The 20,721-nt window shown below is 32.5% G+C and overlaps 2 protein-coding genes across 3 annotated transcripts; one reads left to right on the top strand and one right to left on the bottom strand.

The window, feature by feature from the left end:
- Positions 1-563: 563 nt before the first annotated feature.
- LOC130656124 (gephyrin-like) lies at positions 564-13,712 on the top strand. 2 transcript variants are annotated; one of them, XM_057458941.1, is made up of 22 exons: positions 564-699; positions 917-998; positions 3,116-3,173; positions 3,283-3,375; positions 3,534-3,628; positions 3,707-3,773; positions 3,849-3,891; positions 3,962-4,050; positions 4,534-4,602; positions 5,652-5,805; positions 6,909-7,046; positions 7,371-7,463; positions 7,577-7,632; positions 8,063-8,182; positions 8,351-8,409; positions 8,603-8,705; positions 8,782-8,832; positions 9,388-9,509; positions 10,603-10,696; positions 10,792-10,859; positions 10,994-11,162; positions 11,570-13,712. In XM_057458941.1, the coding sequence occupies exons 1-22, from the start codon at positions 633-635 to the stop codon at positions 11,801-11,803; spliced, it is 2,124 nt and encodes a 707-aa protein (XP_057314924.1). In that variant the 5' UTR covers positions 564-632; the 3' UTR covers positions 11,804-13,712. The 2 variants fall into 2 exon arrangements, with proteins under 2 accessions (XP_057314924.1, XP_057314925.1); XM_057458942.1 differs by lacking the exon at positions 4,534-4,602.
- Positions 13,713-14,418: 706 nt separating this feature from the next.
- LOC130656126 (zinc transporter ZIP9-like) lies at positions 14,419-18,819 on the bottom strand. Its single transcript, XM_057458944.1, has 8 exons — positions 18,630-18,819; positions 18,444-18,549; positions 17,591-17,854; positions 17,301-17,360; positions 16,968-17,053; positions 16,622-16,663; positions 16,238-16,330; positions 14,419-16,078 (listed from the first exon to the last, which is right to left on the bottom strand). Exons 1-8 carry the CDS (start codon positions 18,723-18,725, stop codon positions 15,842-15,844), a joined length of 984 nt encoding a protein of 327 aa, XP_057314927.1. The 5' UTR covers positions 18,726-18,819; the 3' UTR covers positions 14,419-15,841.
- Positions 18,820-20,721: the final 1,902 nt, after the last annotated feature.

The following is a 20,721-nucleotide window of genomic DNA, read 5'->3' as shown; positions in this document are numbered from 1 at the left end:
GAACAAGAATGAAAGCAAAGTCAAAATGCCCTAGGAACGAAATTAAATGATGTGTTGTGTATTTCATTGGTACATCATTTCAAAATTAACTGCAGAGGAGCGATTATCGGAATGTCATCATGATAGTTTCTAATGTTGTAACAGCCAGCTGTTTGACGTCAAAAGCTGATGTAATAACAATTTGTTCTTTTCCGCGCGTGGATTAAACTTTATTTTGTGACACGCTAAATAGTATGAGTTTGTGTTTTTTTTTCTGAAAGTTTTTGATAATCTTTTTTCATTTTTTAGATATTTTCCTACTGTTTATTGACTTAATACAACAGTGATATTATTACACTTTTCGAGCTAAAAATAATACATCTTCCAGGGTTATCACGCTTATATTGCATGGAGTAAGCCTTTCTTTGAAATATCTGCATAAAATGGAGAATTTTGTGCACTGTAACTGGGCCGGATGATGTAATGACGTCTTAATTGTTTTGAGGATGGAAACAAGAGCCAAAAAGTAACATCACGTTTCCGGAGTGTATATAAATATTTCAGAATCTGCGACGGAGCGCGTGCTTACGTTCTCGACTATCCCGAACACTTAATCCAATATTCGACTAAGCGAAGCATAACAACATTTTGGCATGGCGGGATTGTACGTAAATCACGAAGTTATTGCATCCCGCGAACTAAAAATTGGAATATTAACAGGCATGTAGCTAAATTTTTATTTTTTGATGCACTTTTAAAGTGTGTGTTTTAATCTTTTAATTTATTTTTCTCTTGTACAGCTTTAAACCAAATCTTAAGCTGTTCAACCCAACTAAAACAGAAGACAGACTAAATAAATCCGATCTAAAGTTTAAATTAGTGACCCTTCTTTTTTAAGAAAAAGTCCTAACTTTTATTAATATTTCTGTTCTTTTAGTCAGTGATCGTTGTTCTGCTGGAACTCAAGAGGACAAGAGTGGGCCAAATTTAAAGGCACTCGTTCAAACCAGTTTACACAGGTTTATTAAATACACCTTTACGATAATTCTGGAAAACTAACACTCCATCGCAGCTTATTTGGCGATCGGAGGAGGTAAACATCACACTTTTGTAAGAGTTTATTAATGAGAAAACACGTTTTTCGTGATAACTTTTCTTGCCGCACTTTGTTTTTAATGAAAAGTACACATAAGTTGTATCTTATTATTAATAACGTTTCCTGAAAATTTGAAAGAAATTGATATGACGGAAGTTAAAAAACTGGAGAAAACACGCTTTTGTCTCTAACAAACTCTCATAAAAGCACAATTTTTACCTTCTTTTTTCCGATATTGTAAAACGATGGAGAGCCGTAGGAACGCATGTACAATTGAATTATCGTAAAGGTGTATTGAAATATTTTGATTAATGGCTGGTCAAGAAGTTTACCGATGTTGATAATTCCAACTAGACATTAGAATAACTTCTTTTTTTCAGCTAATTTTGTGAATTAATGGAATAACTTTGTTAACTCATTCTTTGTTATTTCAATATACATCTGGCTCTTGATGCCATAGAGGTTAGAAAAAGTGTGGTAACAGGAGAAAATGTTAAGTCGTCAGAAAATTGTGCATAGTTGCAGAAAAAACAGGACTAATGGAAAATTGGCTAATTACCCTAAATTATATTTTTCAGACTTTTCAGGATTTTTTTACTTTTCAAGAAAAAGTTTTATCAGTTTTAATTCTGCATTTTATTTTTTTTAATTTGATTGGATTTCTTCAATTGTGACAGTCTGCTTAATATTTTTCCCTTTACTGTATACATGTGGATTGTTCTTAAAAAAAAGAAAGATTTAATAAATCATCAATTGCTTTTAACTTTTTTAAAATAATTTTTCAATTAAGTATTTGAATCCCTTCCACATGTCAAGAACATAAGAAATTGAACAAGATCATATATGTGTGTCATGTTCATCAACATTTCTTTTATAAAACATCAAATCATATTATGACTTCACGTTCTTTTGGATGAAAATTATCAGAAGGTTTGTTTTGTATATATCCAAGGAGACTGTTTACAGTCACAGAACTAATATGCATGGGAACATTTGTTGAGATATTACAAAAAGTAGGGACAATTTAAAAAGGATTCCACAAAGAAACATGTATTTATGTCCTCTGAACAAAGTGCAAAGATATTATCATATTTTCATATTTTTTAATGGTACTAATTTCTACCCACTCCCCTTTAACAGATTTTAATAAGAGTTGGAAATCCATTTTTAAAGGATACATATATTCAAGTCATTTTTATGTTTTATTTATTTATTTATTTACACATGTGCTGATTTTTTTTGTTTGATTTTTTCCACTGTTAATCTGTGCAGAAATCTCAAATAACATTTTGTAATTCGAATATGTGTTTAAGTGTCAGACACGACACATGTTTCATTCTTGCATACTTGTTTTGCACGCACAGGTTAAATTGATTGAGATGTATCTCAGATCACTTTCAAAAATAAAGAAGCCTTTTGTGACATTTTTAAATTCTGTCTTTGAAATAGGCTGGAAGTGACAATTTTTGATTTACCAAACTTTGGTTGGGGTTAAACTTAGCACTTTGTATTTGAAACCCTGTATGAAAACTGAGCATTATGTATATGATACAAGCATGTCATTGTAGAAATTGTATATATATACAATGATACATATAATGTACAGTGCTGCATCTAGAGATGTTTTAGTACTGTTTTTACCATTATCAAAGTGTCTAAGGAACCCCTCCTTTAATTAAATCAAAACTAATTGATTTATATCCTTTACCCCACAAAAACTCTGGAAGAAGTACTTACACTTTAGAAATCCTGATTTCATTGTAAACTTCTTGAATTGTGTACGACCTAGTAATTAATAAGTCTGTTTTTGTTTAAAGTGAATATGGGTATAATGACAATAACATCATGTTAAACAATGTTACAGAACATACAATGGGTATTTTCAGTAAAACTTCTGGTATTAGACAGTTACTAGGAAGTAATCTAGAAACCTATATTTCAACCATGGTTAACAAATACTTCTGAAATTTTGATAGCATAGTGAACGCCTATTTTGATAGCAAGACACTTTTCTGTTTATGTAGGTTCATATTTTTTTAGGCTTGGAGTTGTAAAAGTCATAACTGGATGTGTTCCAGATGAACTGCTCATCATCAAAGTAAGGAGTTTATCTTCCAGTTAAATTAATATAAATCACCCTACTTTAAAAAATATTTGTCATATAAGATAAAATGTTGTAGTAATGTAAAGTTTGACATTTACTTTAGAGTTGCCTTTTACATTGGGCAGATACTGAGAAATGCATTTTAATATTGACAACTGGTGGAACTGGTTTTACTTCAAGAGATGTTACTCCAGAGGTACGTTTTTTATGTTAGAATACACAACATTTGGAAATTACCAGAAAAGCCTAACAGACTTAGCACACTTCATAAAACATGTTTTATGTCTGTGTTTATATTAAAGTTTACCATGTATATATTATAATAAATCCACTTTTACATTTTTACTTCTTTAGGCTACAAAAGCTGTCATTGAAAGAGAAGCACCAGGCTTGGTTGTTCGCATGTTGTCCAAATCTATTGAGACCACGCCAATGGCAATGCTGTCAAGGTTATTATGCTTTTTAAACTCTGTCAGATAGCATTCCTAATTACCTTATTCTAATGCTTCACTATATTTTGTGCTTAGACCCGTGTGTGGAATAAGAAATTCAACAATAATTGTTAACCTTCCAGGAAGCAAAAAGGGATCTCAGGTATAATATCAACAAGTTTGTGTTGTGCTTGTTATGTGCAGTAAAGCTCTAATTATTAAGAACAATTAATTTTAGGAGTGCTTTGAATTTATCTTGCCTGCTCTTGGTCATGCTTTTGGTAAGCCTCTTTCAGTTATATAATCAAGAAGTCAAATTTTTTTTTTTGTAAGGCAATTTCGTTTTATTAGATTTGGTGTCTAGTGATGAGGAGAATGTAGCTTCAACTCACAGCTCAATGGAGCAAACCAAATTACTTGCTGACCAACTTCCTGTGACGGTACATATACATAAATTTAGATTTTGTAGCTTTATAAACATAATTAGTTATTCTGGGAGGGAAATACTTAAGTGTGTTTATTCAGTAAAGTTTTTATTATTTGTGAGATCAATTTTTTTTGTTTCCATGGCGATTTTTATTTTTTTGTTAAGTATTTTAGCATGCTGTTTTTAGATGTTAATAGCATTATTTTTAAGTGGCTTTAAAAACATCTTACTTTGATTCTATTGTACTTAGTTTATTACGAACTAATTAAATTTAAAATGTATTTCGACAGCCTCATGTTGAGAATAGTTTAATAGGTTAAGGTTTTAATAAAAAACAGATTATTTCTTTTGTGTGCGTATATTTTAAATTCATACTTAATGTCACATAATATGTGTCACCTGAAGACCAGCTAGGTAATATAGTCCACAACATCCTTTACAAATGGAACATTTCCTTTTTTACCAATATACATTTCCTCTCACTTCTTTTGTTTAGCCACGACGTAGGCAGGATGATTCGTGCAGTGATATTATATGTTTAGTGAGGAATTGTAATGGCTCACGAGTAAGTGAATTCCCCACACGGCTTTAAGTGAGCAAAATCTATTCACCAACATATATAGACATTTAAAAGTGTTAGTTATCCAAAACGTCACTATGCGGCATATTAGCAATTTTTTTAATAAGGTAAAACAAACACATTTAAGTAGTCTTTAGAACTTTTCCAGTCAATCATAGTATGATTTAAAACCTACTAAAAGACATAACGTGAAATTAAATGTGTTTTAAAACCTGTAATAACTAAAAAACGCAGACACATGTTATTATGGTTGACTGGAAAATACATAATTAAGCAAGACTGCATTACACTAGTATGCAGCTTCTAAGATGACCGAGATGCAATGGTTAACTTTACTTATCTTTATAATCTTTTAAATGCACTTAAAAGCTTTTATGTTTTTAATTGATAAGATTATAAAAAGTTTATCAGCTACAAAGTTAATGAGCTTGTTGTAATTATAACCTCCTTTGTTTATCCCACTACTCTTCCATAAATGGTGGATAATTTTAGTAATTCTGTTTGTTTGTTTATTTGTTTGTTTTATTTGTTTATGTTTGCTGAGAGTAGTGTTTCTAGCCCTGTCTTATTTGTAGTCCTACTTCGGTACACAACCTGTAGGACTAATCATATTTTTTCAGTATAATCAGTGTTCTCCTCCCTCCTTGTTATTATATCTCCATAAAAGGTTGTGTAAATCCCGTTGCACTTGCTCAAGATTTTAATATGTATGTTATTCTCCACCTTTCTTAATAAATCATTAAGAAGGAGGTCTTTCAAATCTAATTGAATGATTTAAATGCAGACTCGAAAGGGAGGATAAAATTACTCCTGATAAAAATGTTATTTCTTGTAATTTGCAAAAGATCTTTCCATATTTCTTTGTCTGTCTGGTAATTCTTTAGTAATGTAATTTTTAATCTTCCTAGCAATTAAAAAAAAGAAAATTATTGTTTATTCATATTTAGACATTTTGATTGTAAATTGTTTATTAAGAATTTTTGAAGCTTGATATTTTTTATTGAAATCAGAAGAATTTTTGTTTGTTTTTGTAGGCAACATCACCATGTAGTCATCGCCATAGTCATCGTGAAAGCATGGACAGTCTCCAAAGTTATGGATCATCATCAGTCAGTTCAGACCAAGGATATGATTTTTCCTGTTCATCCTCAGAATCTTCAATGCATCAGTGTCCCCACCAAAGAGCAGGTTCTCTAAGTTTTTTTATTACAACTTTTTGAAATATTTTCCATAGTTAAACATCAAGTGGGTACTAAAATAAGATCAAATTTTAATGTAAATTTTGAAACTTTGAAAAAATCACATTGTCATGCATTCATATTTTCACATAGAAACAGCGTTTTATTCCATTGCAATGTCTAATGTTTTTGTGGTTAACGATTAAGCTATTACTTTGATTAATGGCATTGTGTACATGCTTTATATATTGATTTTTTTAATAGACTATAATATTTTCATTCAAAAATGTTAGACAAACTTTTATAGCTCAGCCACAAAATTGAAATAATTGGGATTCCATGTGTCAACTAATACTAACTTTTTTAGAGCACTCCTCCCTGCTGCTTTATGTGCCTGTCTATAATATTGTTAATTAATATACTGCATTTGTGTTTTTATATTTTTACAAAAATTGCCAGCACTCAATAGGACACTCTGTGTGACGTAGTTGTTTTTGTTTTATTTTTAAAACAATAAGCATGGTTGTATAAAAAGCAGGACTCTTGTAGGGTAAAATGGCTATTAAAAAAGATTAAAGATTTTTTGGGTAGCATATAAGATCCAAGAGAAAATGGAATTAAATTTTAACTATATTCTTCTAATTCTTTTTAAACATTTTTACTAATTTTAAGGGAATATTTCTTTTTTTTTAAATGGATTTCTTTAATTACTATGGTCTGTTGTTTATATTTTCTACCCTTAGAAAAGCTTGTCCATGTGAAAAAAAAAGACGCAAAGTTTTTAACTTTGTAAACATTGGCAAACTTTTCTATTCCGTGTTTTAATTCAAGGAACTGTTCCCTACAAACCACCACATGCGGTAGGCATTTTAGGCTCTTCAGAAAATCCAAAAATCTTAGTACAAGAAAGTTAAACAGAGAAAGTAAACCACAGTCAGTATAGAAGTTGCACAAGATGATATTACGTATAACTTTAACTGTGCATAACCTCGGCTCTATTTTCATGCTGATTGATAAAGTAGAAAAGATCCATTTAGATACAAAATGCACTCAACCACTCAACTACCACTGGTCAGAAACATTTTATTATATAAAATTTAAAATTTTTTATAGTGTATATTGACACACCAAAAGTTGCTGAAAGAGACAGATTTTCACCCTATCCAATGATCTTAGTAAGCAAGGCATTATCAATTGTACTCAGCACTGTCAAAGTCCAGAAGAAAAGACACTTGGTAAATCTTCATGCAGGTATAAACATTGAATTTAACATAAAGACTTTGATGTTGAAACTTTTTGCAGAAAGAAAGGTTTGCATTTTTTAAGGGGTTTTCGTGGAGTTTTAAAATGACTTAGCCTTTTTATTTTGAAAATGAACTTATATTTAAAACGTTATTTTTGCAATATGTAACTGCTATGTAATACAAGGAAACTTTTTTTATTTTCTTTATTTTTTCAACTACAGAATTTAAATCCTTGTTCGATGAAAAAATATTTCTTAATTGTAATCCTGTATAATAACTCTCACACTGACTTGAATTTGAAACAAGGATTTATCATTCTGATTTTTTTTAGGATTATTAGGAAAGGTTCTTATGGAAGATGTACGTGCTAAAGAACCCTACCCTCCCTTTGCAGCATCAGTAAAAGATGGTTATGCTGTAATAGGTATACAACTTCTGTAGCAGTCTTATTATTGGAATGTGATGTGTTATTTGTGTTTAAGATTTATAGTGTATTAATTATTCCTTATTGTAACTTATTGTTATATCCGTGTTTAGCTGCTGACGGTGCTGGTGTTCGAAGAGTGGTAGAACCTATCACTGCAGGACAAGTGGTCAGTCAGATTCTTTTATACTCTCTCTCTCAAACTTTTGTTGGTCTAACATTTTTACCAGCCTAGTATCCTGTGCGATACTGCTACAGATTTTTGCTGTATAATCTTCATAATAATAGCCGTATTTTGTCTTTCTATTCAAAATGCAAAAGTTTAAATTCCTGTGATCTTTCAACAATTTTTTTTTGAACTATCAGGGGTTATTAAATCAAAAACCACATTATAATTGCACCTATAATCATACTAGTAAACCCTGCCGGAGTAAAGGCTAGAATGCGCAAATATGGGTGGAGGAAATATGTACGATGAGCGATCTTTGAGAACTGGCAGATCCATGGACTCTTCAATGGGCTAACGACTAGCGTAATTAATTGATCACTGTTTTGGTCTCACTTAATACTTTAACCAGTTTTTTTTACTGCTGTTGTAGCCTAGCCAATCACTACGTAGTGGTCAATGTAGCCGTATAACCACAGGGGCTCCAATACCTGTTGGTGCAGATGCTGTAGTGCAAGTGGAAGATACTGAGCTTGTCGAGGCTGCTGATAACGTTAGTTCTTTTCTTTTAATATAATATATTTTCCTGAAACATGACAACTTTCAGAGTTTCAATAGGCACTCCACTAGTTTCCCCCTAAATAATTTTGCCTTACTAACTTTTTAATAGTTTATTCCACTATGAATTCGAAAGGACTAACCAGGTTTTCTTTATTTCCAGGGTAATGTTGAAGTTTTGGTTCGTATGAAAACACCACCATCTATTCTGCAGGATATCAGGTTTGCTGGTTATGTATTTTGTACTTTTCGATTTTTTAAGTGTGCTAGAAAATAAACAAAAAATTATCGATTTACACTTTTATATGTTACGATTCAGCCAGGGAATGAGCCAACCTCAAATGCTCTTTTTCTTTTTGTTTGTCAGTTTTATTGTTTACCGGAATTGTTGTTTAAATTGCGTCTTCTTTTATAGACCAGTTGGATTTGATATAAAACAAGGTGAAACTATATTATCAGCTGGTGAAAAGCTAGGTCCATCAGAGCTTGGCTTAATGGCAATGGCAGGCGTTAATATGGTAATTTATTAAACCTCTTTTTAATAACATAAAGGATGATTCTTGTTATTCACTTCTATTCTTACTTTGTTCCTAGGTGTCTGTCTACACTCCACCCTCAATTGGCTTGTTTTCTACTGGTGACGAAGTATGTATATTTTCTCTCTATGGATTTTTTTTATTTTTCGTGTAATCTTTTTACTCCATACTACCTGGTATGTATGTATGTATAAATCTAAATCACACTACTAACTGCAATTTTTTATATGAAAAGAGGCTATTTTACGAGGTTTATCACCTATTCTGGAACGTCTTTATTTACATTTGGGCACCAGTATTCTGGTCACGTCCGCGATAGAAACTGAAAAATGGTATCATAGTTTCGAAATTGCATATTGTTGCTTTCCTCTATTATTGGAACACATTAAACCATTTCAACGCTAACTGAAAACTTGAGTTATATATTCCCACGAGTACCGAATTTAACGTTAATCGCTAAACTCTGTTTCGCAAAATTACTAACATTTCGTGGGTTTTTTGTTGTTTTTTTGCAAGATTTTTCCGCGGGAGTTCCAGCATCAAAGTTGTGATTAATCGATCCTTCATCAACCTTATAAGTTTGATTGAAGAATTCTCCAATTAGAATGGTTTACTTAGTATTTCATGACTCTTTTATTTATCTTACGCTTTTTTTTTACATCAGCTGGTGAGTCCTGGTGCAGAGAAAAGTGAAGGGCAAATTTATGATTCAAACAAGATAGCCCTGTTGACGGCTATTCGTGAGCAAGGTTTTAATGCTGCGGATTTGGGAACTTTGCCGGATAAGTATGTTTTAATGCTGTGGATTAAATTGTAAAATTTTGTCCTACCTGGATGGTACAAACAGAATTTGACAAAGTGCGGCTTGGAATTTTATACTTACTAAAAATAAGGCTGTCAAGAAAGATGAGCACTTGTTGAATCCAGAGAAGCAAAACAATTTGTTTCGTAGGAAACGGCTTTATTGGGCTGATTGTATGCTCCTAGTTAGTCGGGACGAAATTCCGACTCGCTTTGTGGAGACGATTTTTAAGTCCACATTTAAAATGATAGCCAAGGAGAATTTTATGCTGGTTAACTGTGGTAAATTTTGCGGTTGACCTTTCATTTTTATTTCACTCAGCGCGCACTATTTTCTTGTGTAAACACAATAATTATAAGAAATAAAAGCAAAAATTAATCTTTGTTTTAGTTTCGCATATATTTACCAGACGAAATTTGTTATCTGCATATTTTGTCGAAAACCAAGTATGAACGAAAAAAATAGAGATAAAGTGTTTTTTGTTGTATCATTTCTCTTTTACATCGGCTGACTTTTTTAGAAAGTTTTTGTACTGATCCAAAGTTTTGAAAATCTTTAGCATGTCTGTAGTTTATCTGTGTTAAAACCTATTATTTATAGTCACAAGGTCGTTAAACTGAAGGGTGTCAATAAGAGCAATAGTTAACTCTTTGGACCATCTAAAACAGTTGTTCAAAGCAGTTATGTACTGTTGTTGAGTTTGTTGTTACAGTCTCCACCATCTTTTGTTAAACTCTTTAGAACAATTCGGTTAATGTGCATGTGTATTCCTATGCCATATATCGCTTTGACTAGCCAGGGTGAAGTGATTTTATAAAGAAATTTCGTCCCGTTTAAGCAAGATCCTGAAAGTGGCTGAAAGGGGATGGAATTTAGCCTCCGTGTAAATTTCATTCTCGCTTCTTAAGTATTCTTTATTTTAAATCCACGGTAAGTTGTAACGGAAGGTGGGATGCCGACAAACGTGTCATCCCGGCTAACTAGGATCACATATTCAGCACTTAAATGTCAGCTAATAAATTGTTACCTTCTCAATACTGGCAATTTCTGGTTAATGAAACTTCCAATTCTGTTTAGTTTTTCACTGCTTAGAGACAAGATTTCAAATGTTATTGATGATGCCAACCATCAAATTCTTATCACCACCGGTGGAGTGTCCATGGGTGAAAAAGTAAAAAAAAAATTATCAGTATTTTGTTATTGCTGTTGTCACGTGTTTACCACCAAAGGTTTTTTATTCTCAACTTTTGCCTGGTTCTTTTTTAGGACTTGGTTAAAAAGTTCCTTGCGCAATTTGGGGATATCAAATTCGGGCGTGTACAAATGAAGCCAGGGTATTTCACTTTTTGTCCTTGTTGTCCTCGTTGTCGTTTTTGTCGTTGTCGTTGTTTTTTTTTGTCGTTGTCGTTGTTGTTATTGTTTTTATGTTAAAGTTAACGAGTATAACCATTTATACATGTTTTTGTAGAAAACCTACCACCTTCGCTACAATTACACGTGGACCGAAAACTATCTATTTTTTCGCTCTACCGGGAAACCCAGTGTCTGCTTTAGTGACGTTTTACTTGTTCGCTTTACCAGCTATAAGAAAACTGGCTGGTTTCAAAAAGCCTTACCTACAACGAATTCAAGCACGCGTAAGTATTTATAAGCAACAGTTTATAAGCAACACACAAGGTTAAAATTATTTTAAAAACAACAGCAACTGGTACGTAAGATACCAACCTTAAATGGGGAAATAAAAAAAAACAGAGTCTTAAAACAACAATACTTTCAAATACATCTTGTTCAAGTATTTTACATAAGTCTTATACAAGATAGGTGGTTAAACGTAAAGTTTATTATCGATTGATGCATTAGCCTAACAAAAATTAAGCAGTGAATTTGGTCCTTCCAAGATAGTCAACAATCAACAATGAAGCAGTAGCCTGTAAAAGAGAGAAACTTCCAAGACAGTCAGATTGAGCCTCGACTAAAGTTTTATGTTGGTTATAAAAAAACGTGTAGCTAGCTTGTAATGTTATTTAACTTGTCTAAATTCTAGCTGGATTTTGATATTTGCTTGGACCCTCGACCGGAATACCATCGAGCCCGATTAAACTGGGATACCGATGATGGCGTACCTCTTGCGTCGTCTACAGGAAGCCAATGCAGTAGCCGTTTACTCAGTATGAGGTCGTGTCATGCTTTACTTGAGTTACCAAGTTGTGAAACTATACGAAAAATGACAAGGGGGAGTCTGGTAACTGGCTTGCTTTTACCAAAGCTTATCACGTGATTCTTTCGGCGTTATCATGTAGGGTCGTTTGCCTGTTTATCCTCGTTTTGTGATTGGTCGTCTCGTATCGCAAAAATGTTCGTTCTGCATTGCGATTGGTCTGTATTTCTTGTAAGGTTATGTCAGAAACGGTAAATATCAGAGAGAGCCGTGAAAATTCTGCGAGTTCTGTTTCGAAAGGAATTTTCAAGTTGCCGGAAAAAGGAATAACTGATTCTGTTGCTTCTGCTTACTCTGGGAGGTTGTTGATCTGATTACTCAAGAAAAATATAACTGCTGTATGGAATCACATTTCTAAACGATCTTGGATATAAATTTTACGTTCTTTGTATGGAGATTTTAATGGACGTTTTTGTAGTGTTTTTGGAGTTTTATTGTTTTAAGTAACTGCATTTTGTCACGTGTGCATGTTGTTGTACAAATTTGTTGTTCTTGAACGGTTTTACCATCGGCGTCAATAAGAACATATAGCTACCTAAGTGAGCAGTTTTGTATTTCTTAGTGGATATATTCGTTAGTTGGATTATTTTTTAAAAAAAATGTTTTACACGTTAATATTATTATATCGCATTTTTCATAAATATTTAGAAATGTTTATTAAAGACCTTGGATGACAATATTTTTTGATTCACGAAAGGTATAGTAAAGGCTGTATCACTGTATGTATTCTATGCTGGAGTGAATATCAAGGCTTGTGTTGGTGTGTTAGTGGGTGACATTGTTACGTTAGCCGAAGATTGTTTGCATATGGTAGAGGGCAGGGTGTCAACTTTGTCAGGAATGTCAGGAATTTCAAAAATGTAGGGAAAATGTTAGGGAAATTTGGTCTCTTTATGAAAGATGAGGAGTTTTAGGTTTGGATGGTCAATCAGAACTATCTTCATTTTCCAAAATATTAGCAAGGATTAAATTTTAGAATCACTCTAAAAGAATTAGCATTAACTTTTAACCAATCTGTTCTAGGAATATGTTTTTTTACAAAAATTTGCATTTTTAAGATCCAACAGTTTGAAATTTCTGTTGAGAATAACTGGAAAAATAGAGAAAATGCCAGCAATTGCAGCCCCAAAACGAAGAGTTATTATATTAAGTGGACATCCTGGGGAGTGTTGGTTGTTTATGCTTGTCTGATTATCAGTTCTTATTTAAAAATGAATATTTTTAGCATTTAGATGACAAATGATTTGAGAGATAAAATCTAGATTATTTATATTATATTATATATATATTCCTCTTTTTTCTTGTAAAAGTTTTATACTTTGCAGAACAGTCTGTTAAATTATAATTCCGTTGGACTGTGGGTCCTGTATATATTTTGTACGGTATATGTAACTTTAAAAAAATATGAACAAACGGGAGAGATCGATTCATATATTTGTTTTCCGTGAATAGGTGATGGAATATTTTATGATAACAAAGAATATGCTTCATTTCATTTTTCACGTTTATTTTAAGGCCTGTTTTTACGTAATTATTCGTAAACTTTAAAAAATACTTATTTTTGTATCAAATATAGGAGAAACGTAAATGCATGATTTTATTCCCCTTTTCCTTAAGCGATGTTCTCTATTGACATAGACAAGAGGCGCCTCTCAATTACGCGCCCCTTAGCGAAGGTTTTAAAAAAGCAGCCTTCTCGAATGAGCATGCCTGGCGTATATGTAAATGCACTTTAATATCAAAAGAGGTTTGTTACTTTACTCGATTTTCTGATTATACTGCCCGCTTTTCTTTGATCATGTCCATTTGAGCATTTACGCTAGTGGGATTTTCTAGTTTTTTACGCTAGTGGGATTTTCTAGTTTTATGTTTTCAATATGTATATTTTTGTAAGGCTATTGTTTTTTTTTAAGAAATATGCAATAAATAATTTTGTTAGTAATTTTACCAATATTCAGACTGCACAATTCTTTTTTTGTTATCGTCTGAATTCGATGTGGGTCAAACTTTGTTTTAGATTCAAATTCACTCTTATTTTTAATTTTTATTTTACTGGTTGTGCACAAAATAATCTGTCGAATGAAAAATATATACGACATGTAACTTTTGTTTATTTCATTCTAAAAACTATCGTTTAAAAGCATATATTTACACTTATATTTAATTAAAGTAAATCTGTTTCCGTTTATTGTGTAACAAAGACTGGTAACGAAACTGCGAAGATTAATAAACCCAGGGTTGTTCTAGCTTAGCATCAAGAACTAGTGAAGAAATGAACGTGGAAGAAAATAATACTGAATTAATTTACCAATTATTCGCAAACTTAATTTCGCACTTTTTTTAAACTAGAGTAAGCGTTACCGTATTTACTCAACATAAAATTACTTTTAGAGCAAAGCAATCAGGTATTTGGAATGACTAATTTGCAATCTTTAATTCCACAATCTCAATAAAAATGTGCTCTTTGTTTCAAATGTTGCACAATTTGCTAAGCCAGTAAATTTTTGAAATAAAATTCCAGGACTTTTTAAAACGAATTAACTAAAAATTCCAAGTTCATTTTGTGATTTGCAATTCTGCAAAATATGTTACGAATTAAATGAATCAACACGTGATTCGGGGCTACAATGACATTTAAGTATGGTGCGTACTAGGCAAAAAAGAGGGAGATTACAGAATTTTCTATTTTTATAATTAATACTACGATAAATAAGCAACAAAATAGCGTTACAAATTTATAAAAAAATTGAAGCATAATATCTACGTCTATACAATACACGTTTTTTCTTCCTGATGAAAAGAAATATATAAATATGACGATTTCTTAGGTTGAATAATTTCGATATTTATTTCCCATAATTATAATTCATTAATTTTAGCCAAGTGCATACAAATTATCACAAATAAACCGAGCACATTTTTGCAGAGTTTTTACTTACTGCTCTTGTAACTGTAACCGAATTGCAAGGGGATCAACACCAAATGGCAGCTAATTAATGTTCCCACCCAAACACCCCCCCTTTCCCCTACAAACTATTTTTTTTGTAAAATCCTCATCTCTTATTAGAACTTTCCCCAATTATGCAGATCGAATTGTAAAATGAAAGAAAAGAAAACCAAGTCAACATGGTTACGAATAAAACCTTGTACATAAAATGTAAAAGAAAAATGGCAACCCTTTCAATTCGGAACAAGTGCAGAAAAAAACAAGGAAAAATTCTTTTATATAAATAACATTTTTATATAGAGAGAATTGGAGCAAGTTTTTTCGAATATCACTAAACACTTGTATAGACGAGGCTTAAGGTTGTTGACGTTTCTGTATTCTACAGGTTAGTGCTTATTTGTTGCTTGTTGTTAAATGTTTAATATTTCTTGATAATTTAATAGGCAACGTGTTGGAAGATCATCCTTCTATCGGGGAAGATAGAAAGATGTTTCGCATTTACTTAGCCCAATGGAAGATCTCCCGAAACGTCGCCTAATAAACTATCATGTTCAAGAAATGATGAACCTTTAACAATAATATGAATACTAAACAGACAAACCAAAAATAATATTTTTAAAATACTTGTTGCTTCTACCAAATCCACGGGTTTGTTTTCTTGGTTAGGCTAATGTGTTAATCTCTTTTTTTTATTCACAAATTGCTTCGTTTATTGAAGGATTTGTACCTCATGTTGTTCATAAGATGTTGCTTATAAAAACAAAAGCGTGTATCCACTAATTATACAGACTATAACACCTTATTACCTCTCTTTCGACGGCCCTCGACAGTAGTTTTTGTGCAAGCTGTTTAATAAAGGGCCTGCATTGGTAGCATTTGACAATACAGTAGAAATTAAATAAATTTGACTACTTTAGTGACACAAAATCCGCTACTGAAAGGTAGATCTCTGGCTTTTTGCTTGGCAAATCAAAAAATTTATCCAATAAAAAGTTTAACTAGCATTGACACCGATAATAATCAGCATGGTCTGCTATAAACAACTTTATTCGTCACGCTTATAATAACAAAGAATGCGGTATCCATTTTAAATAAAGCACACATTGTAAATACAATGTAACAACTACAAAGACCTCTAAAAAGAATTGATTTCAATGCTTATGGTACAACCCCAAAACAACTGGAGTAATTATACCTATTATTAAAAAAAATAGTTCTACTTTTGAAAGTTTCCCACTATGATCATGATTCAGTGGGCCGTCAGTATTACTACTTTTACTCAAAAGTTCAGGAAGTATATGCACAGTAGCAACGTAAAGAAACGTCCCTGCGGAGAAGAGCATAGCAAGACCAGTAGCATTATACGTTGATAAGGTTTCTTTGCCGCTCTAAAAACAAAAGTTTAATGTAAGGACTGAACAATAACCCACTAAACAAAAATGCACAAAAAAACAAAAATGCACAAACAAACAAGCAACCAAAACAAGCAACCAACACAAACAAACAAACAAAAATGCACAAACAAACAAACAAACAGATTATATTACCTGATTTAAGCCAAAATATGTAAGAATTGCAAACAAAGGTGCAGCTAAGGAAAAGGCTAATAAATGTTTTCGTATCCGACTTCTTTCGTATGACTAAAAGCAAAGAGGGTATTTAGAACAATCATCTGGAAACAAAAACAAACAGCAAGGAGAAAAAATAAGAAGAAACAAAACAATCTAATCCACTCAGAGGTATAAACAAGTTTAAAAATAGTTCCTTTGTAACAATCACGATAATTAGTACTAAAGAGACAATGCCAGTCTGCTGTTTCATTATATTTCATACCTTTACACAATCAGTAAATTTCATTTATCTGAAAAGGACAGTATGTAACAACACAGAATGAGTTATAAATATCCCAGCAGAGAGAACAACAAACATACCTCATGAAGGAGGAAAGTTGACAATCCAAAAGCAGCAGGCGCCTAAAGAAAGACATAAAAAACTGACTTGCTAAGTGCTGAAGCTTAGACTTCGGTCAAAACTTGAGTAATTAAGGTAAGCAATTAACAACTAGATAATCTGCCAGCAGTCAAGTCTCGGTTAAAAATTTAGTGAAGCTAAAATCTTATAAAATTTGAATACTACGCTAAGCCACTTTTTAGCAGTAACATGTAAGCACAATTAAAATTATGCAAATTTTACTACTAAAAAGACATTCCAGGCGTAATAACCAGAAGATCGATCGTAAGCGTAAGCTAGGGTTATAAAAATGAGAAAGCTGGTCACCTTGTGCAACATAATAGCTAGAAACACAATCATCTCTATATCTGTTCTTGTTGTTGTTGCAGCAGCACCCAAAGCTACTCCATCCGCTACAAAGAAAAGAAACAGGTTTGGATTTAGCAAACAGTGCCAAATAAAAAAAGCAAGCATTAACACATGGACAGTCAGACTATTCTCCAATAAACACCTCTCCTTAAAAATGAAAAGGGAGGGACTTTATTGTAAAAAACAAAGTTGAATTTTGTATATACGTATACTGGGAATATTTGACGAACAAGACCATTAATGCCCTTCTTAAATAAATTTATTGACTAAGGGACAGTGCAAAATGCATACCTGCAGCATGCACAAGTAAACCAAGTGTTGCTGTGATTGATTTTTGTCTTTTACCCGAATCTAAACAAGTGTACAAATTTTATTTATATATCGTTAATTCGACATATCAAAAATCACTTACAAATGTATGTGAATACATATGTGTGAAATGAGAAATGCGAAAACAAAGAAACAAGCAAATATAGAAAAAATAAATAGGTCTATAAGTGTGAAATTTCTAGCACACTTTGCTCTAAAAATCCAAAGGAGGCATCTCGTATAAAAAATCTCTTAAAGAATGCAAGACTTACCACTACCAGAACCATGTGAATGCCCTCCACCACAGAGCTGATCTATTAACAACATAAAGATAAAGCCAAAACTAAGTGAAATCCCTATCATTGAGTGAAGTTCCACCTCAGGTGCAAGTCGACCATGCAATTCACTCCAGTACTTATCACCTGAGGCATGTGCAGCATCACCCACCGCTTCTGCAGCTTTAACTTCGTGGTTAAGCGTGCGTGCTTTGTGATGATGCTGATGTGGTTCAGCATGTCCAGAATGAAAATGAGGACCTATATATACAAAAATAACCAATGCAACTCTGTCTTTCAAATTCAAATTAACTTGCATTAAAAAAAGTCATGTCACCATATAAGTCAGCATTCACGAAATGTCAAAGTGAAAAAATAATGTAGCAAATAACCTAAAGGAAATAATGTATTTTTCAGGGGGGAAACTAGAGTGCTGTTCAACCATGTTGTGAGCTGGATCTTGTCTGTTTTACATAACACATTTTCCTACATACGTTTCTTCGTTTCTGATTCTGACTTATTTAAAGCTCTTAATTCTGATTTAAAAGCAAAATCAAAGTTTATAACTGGGAAATAGTGAAAAAGCCTTCTTCTGGAAATGGAACTGGTTTAAACATGAGTACAGAGTGCTACTTTTTTTAACAAGAGTATAGTGTATACATCTATATTATAATACCTGTATGCGTTTGTCTGTCACGCAAAATGGTACCGCAAGTAGTGACACGCTCGCAATGCGGTATAAAAAAACGGGCTAACCCGTGGATTTTTCCACGGCCACCGACCAGTATACACAAATTATTTTTATCTTGTCAACACTATTACTATTTACTATGAAAATATCAAATTCTACCTGTCTCTCTTTCATATAAGGCATGGACACCTTCCGGAATAATAACTGACAAGGCAGTGCCAACAATGAGGCCAGCTCCAATTATTGAAACAGATCGCATATTTCGCTAAATGTGCAGGAAAAAATTCACACCATATGACAAAAAAATAAGATAAAGTGCGGTAGTAAAAAAAGAAGAACATTTACCTCAGAGAATGAAAGTGAAAGTGGTATAGAACCAAATACGTAGCAGCCAACAAGCATTGCAAAGCTTAAACTCAGCAATCTTGTTGAAGGGTCCATTTTTTGTAAAAGCCTTGTTTACAGCATTACCATGTTCTATTATTTAATGAGGTATACAGTTCTAAAAACAGAAACTTAAAACATACTTTTGATTTTTACTTTAAGCAGCAGTTTTTGTTACTGTTAGCTTATTATCCTTTCATTTCCACATTTTTAGCACTCTATCCCTGATAAACCGAGTTCTTTTTCACTCAACAGAATTTTAATAATGTAGTTTAAGTGCTATATTCTATTGCAGATACATTTCTAAATGTACAGAGACTGCCTGTACTTTCAGAAAGTTATGTAGCAAGTGGAGTTGAAATGTTGACACCAGAAAATTTTGAACACATCAAAGAAAATCCTTTAACCTAATGACAATTGTCTTTCAATTTGCAGGTAAAGTGACATCAACATTTAGTGTAGACTTTATAAGTCTAAAATAATGTTTTGACGCATGTCAATGTAGGTATCAAAATTTAATGTATATACATTATGTGTACTTAGTTAGCATATACTTTGATTTAAGAACAAGATAGAATCAGCGCTTGAGAAAAATTGATTGGCAATATTTGACAAGATCTCTATGCTATAACATTAGAAGATTTGTAAAATAGCTACCGCTGACACTTTTTTAGGTCAATGGCCAATTGTGACTCTAGGGATTCCGTTGCTGTTTTGAAATTTTTATATTGCTAATAAAAAAAGTAAAAAGAAATTTAGAAAGAAAACAAAACAAAATTATAATTGAATCATTCAGGAAAACTTAAAAACCTGCATTTTGCAAAAGATTGAAAAGTTAAAAATTCATAACATTTATACGAGTACAATTCTTCAATCAAAGGACTGCAGATTATTTTGCAGAACTGAAAGAAACCAACAACTGATTGAAAGTCAAAGACTTGATTAAATTACAATACTGCCATACTGCCAAATCAGTGGTGTATCCATAGGTTAGTGTGGGCATACTGGGGGAGGCAGAGCCATGTTTGGGGACAGGGGCAAAGCCCCTGGAAAATTTGACGATTTTTGGGCTAAAATCACATTTTTGTGAGCGAATTAAAATGTGTATTACTGACTTTAAGATCCTAAACAATTTCACTAATTTAACATGTTTAACATTGATGTATACTAAAGGTTTATATGACAGACACGTAGTTAGAATCAGTATCAATGCTATATGCTAACACTCTAAGCTCTGCCGTATTTTGTTGGAATGCGATCAAACTGGTGGTTCCATTTGGTACTTTGCCACTTTTATGGATTAAATAAGAAAACCTTTTTTCAACCACTTTTCAATAATTTGGGCACTCAGGCCTGGAAATTTGTGGAGTCTAGGGAAACAATCCATCGTTACCGTGATTTGAAGCTGACAGAAACGATCAAAACGTTTTTTTGTTTTGGCAAAGTAGCCCTTGCAGAAACGATACGTTAACGATGGTAATGATTAGCTTTAAACCAATAAATAAGTGGAAAACTATTTCATAATCACCCTAGTTAGTGACAAGACCTACTTCATAGTAGTAAAATATAAAAATATTATAATTTCCAAGGAAAAAATTTATCGTTACTGCCTTTACTGATTTGCGGATACGTCGCATAACAAAACAATCGTTTCCACCAAATTTCTAGGCCTGGTACTTACTTTGGGCGCCAAAGCTGGAATACCGGGGTCTAAAACGCTCTGGATACGCCACTGCAAATTACAATACTGCCATATTGTCATTTGTTTAGATAATTAATCTATATAATAAGTCATGACACCAGCTCAACTGGAAAACACCACAAAAAACAGCATTTAGTTTTCAAATTAAATCATCAAAACCTTTTATCTGAAAAATCCTGCACACAGCTAGCATTCACAAAAACATAATTGCAGACAAACTGCCAAAGGTGATACAAACAAACTTTGTAAACAAATGTTTTTTTGGCCCAGAGCTAAATATAGTTAAAAATAGTCCTTTAACCTTTTACTTTTAGAGTTTTCTTTTTTACATCCAACAATCAAGGAATTGAC

This window comes from Hydractinia symbiolongicarpus, chromosome 9 (genome assembly GCF_029227915.1).
Source record: "Hydractinia symbiolongicarpus strain clone_291-10 chromosome 9, HSymV2.1, whole genome shotgun sequence".
Classification (NCBI taxonomy): domain Eukaryota; kingdom Metazoa; phylum Cnidaria; class Hydrozoa; order Anthoathecata; family Hydractiniidae; genus Hydractinia; species Hydractinia symbiolongicarpus.
This window is presented reverse-complemented; position numbering and strand designations above follow the sequence as displayed.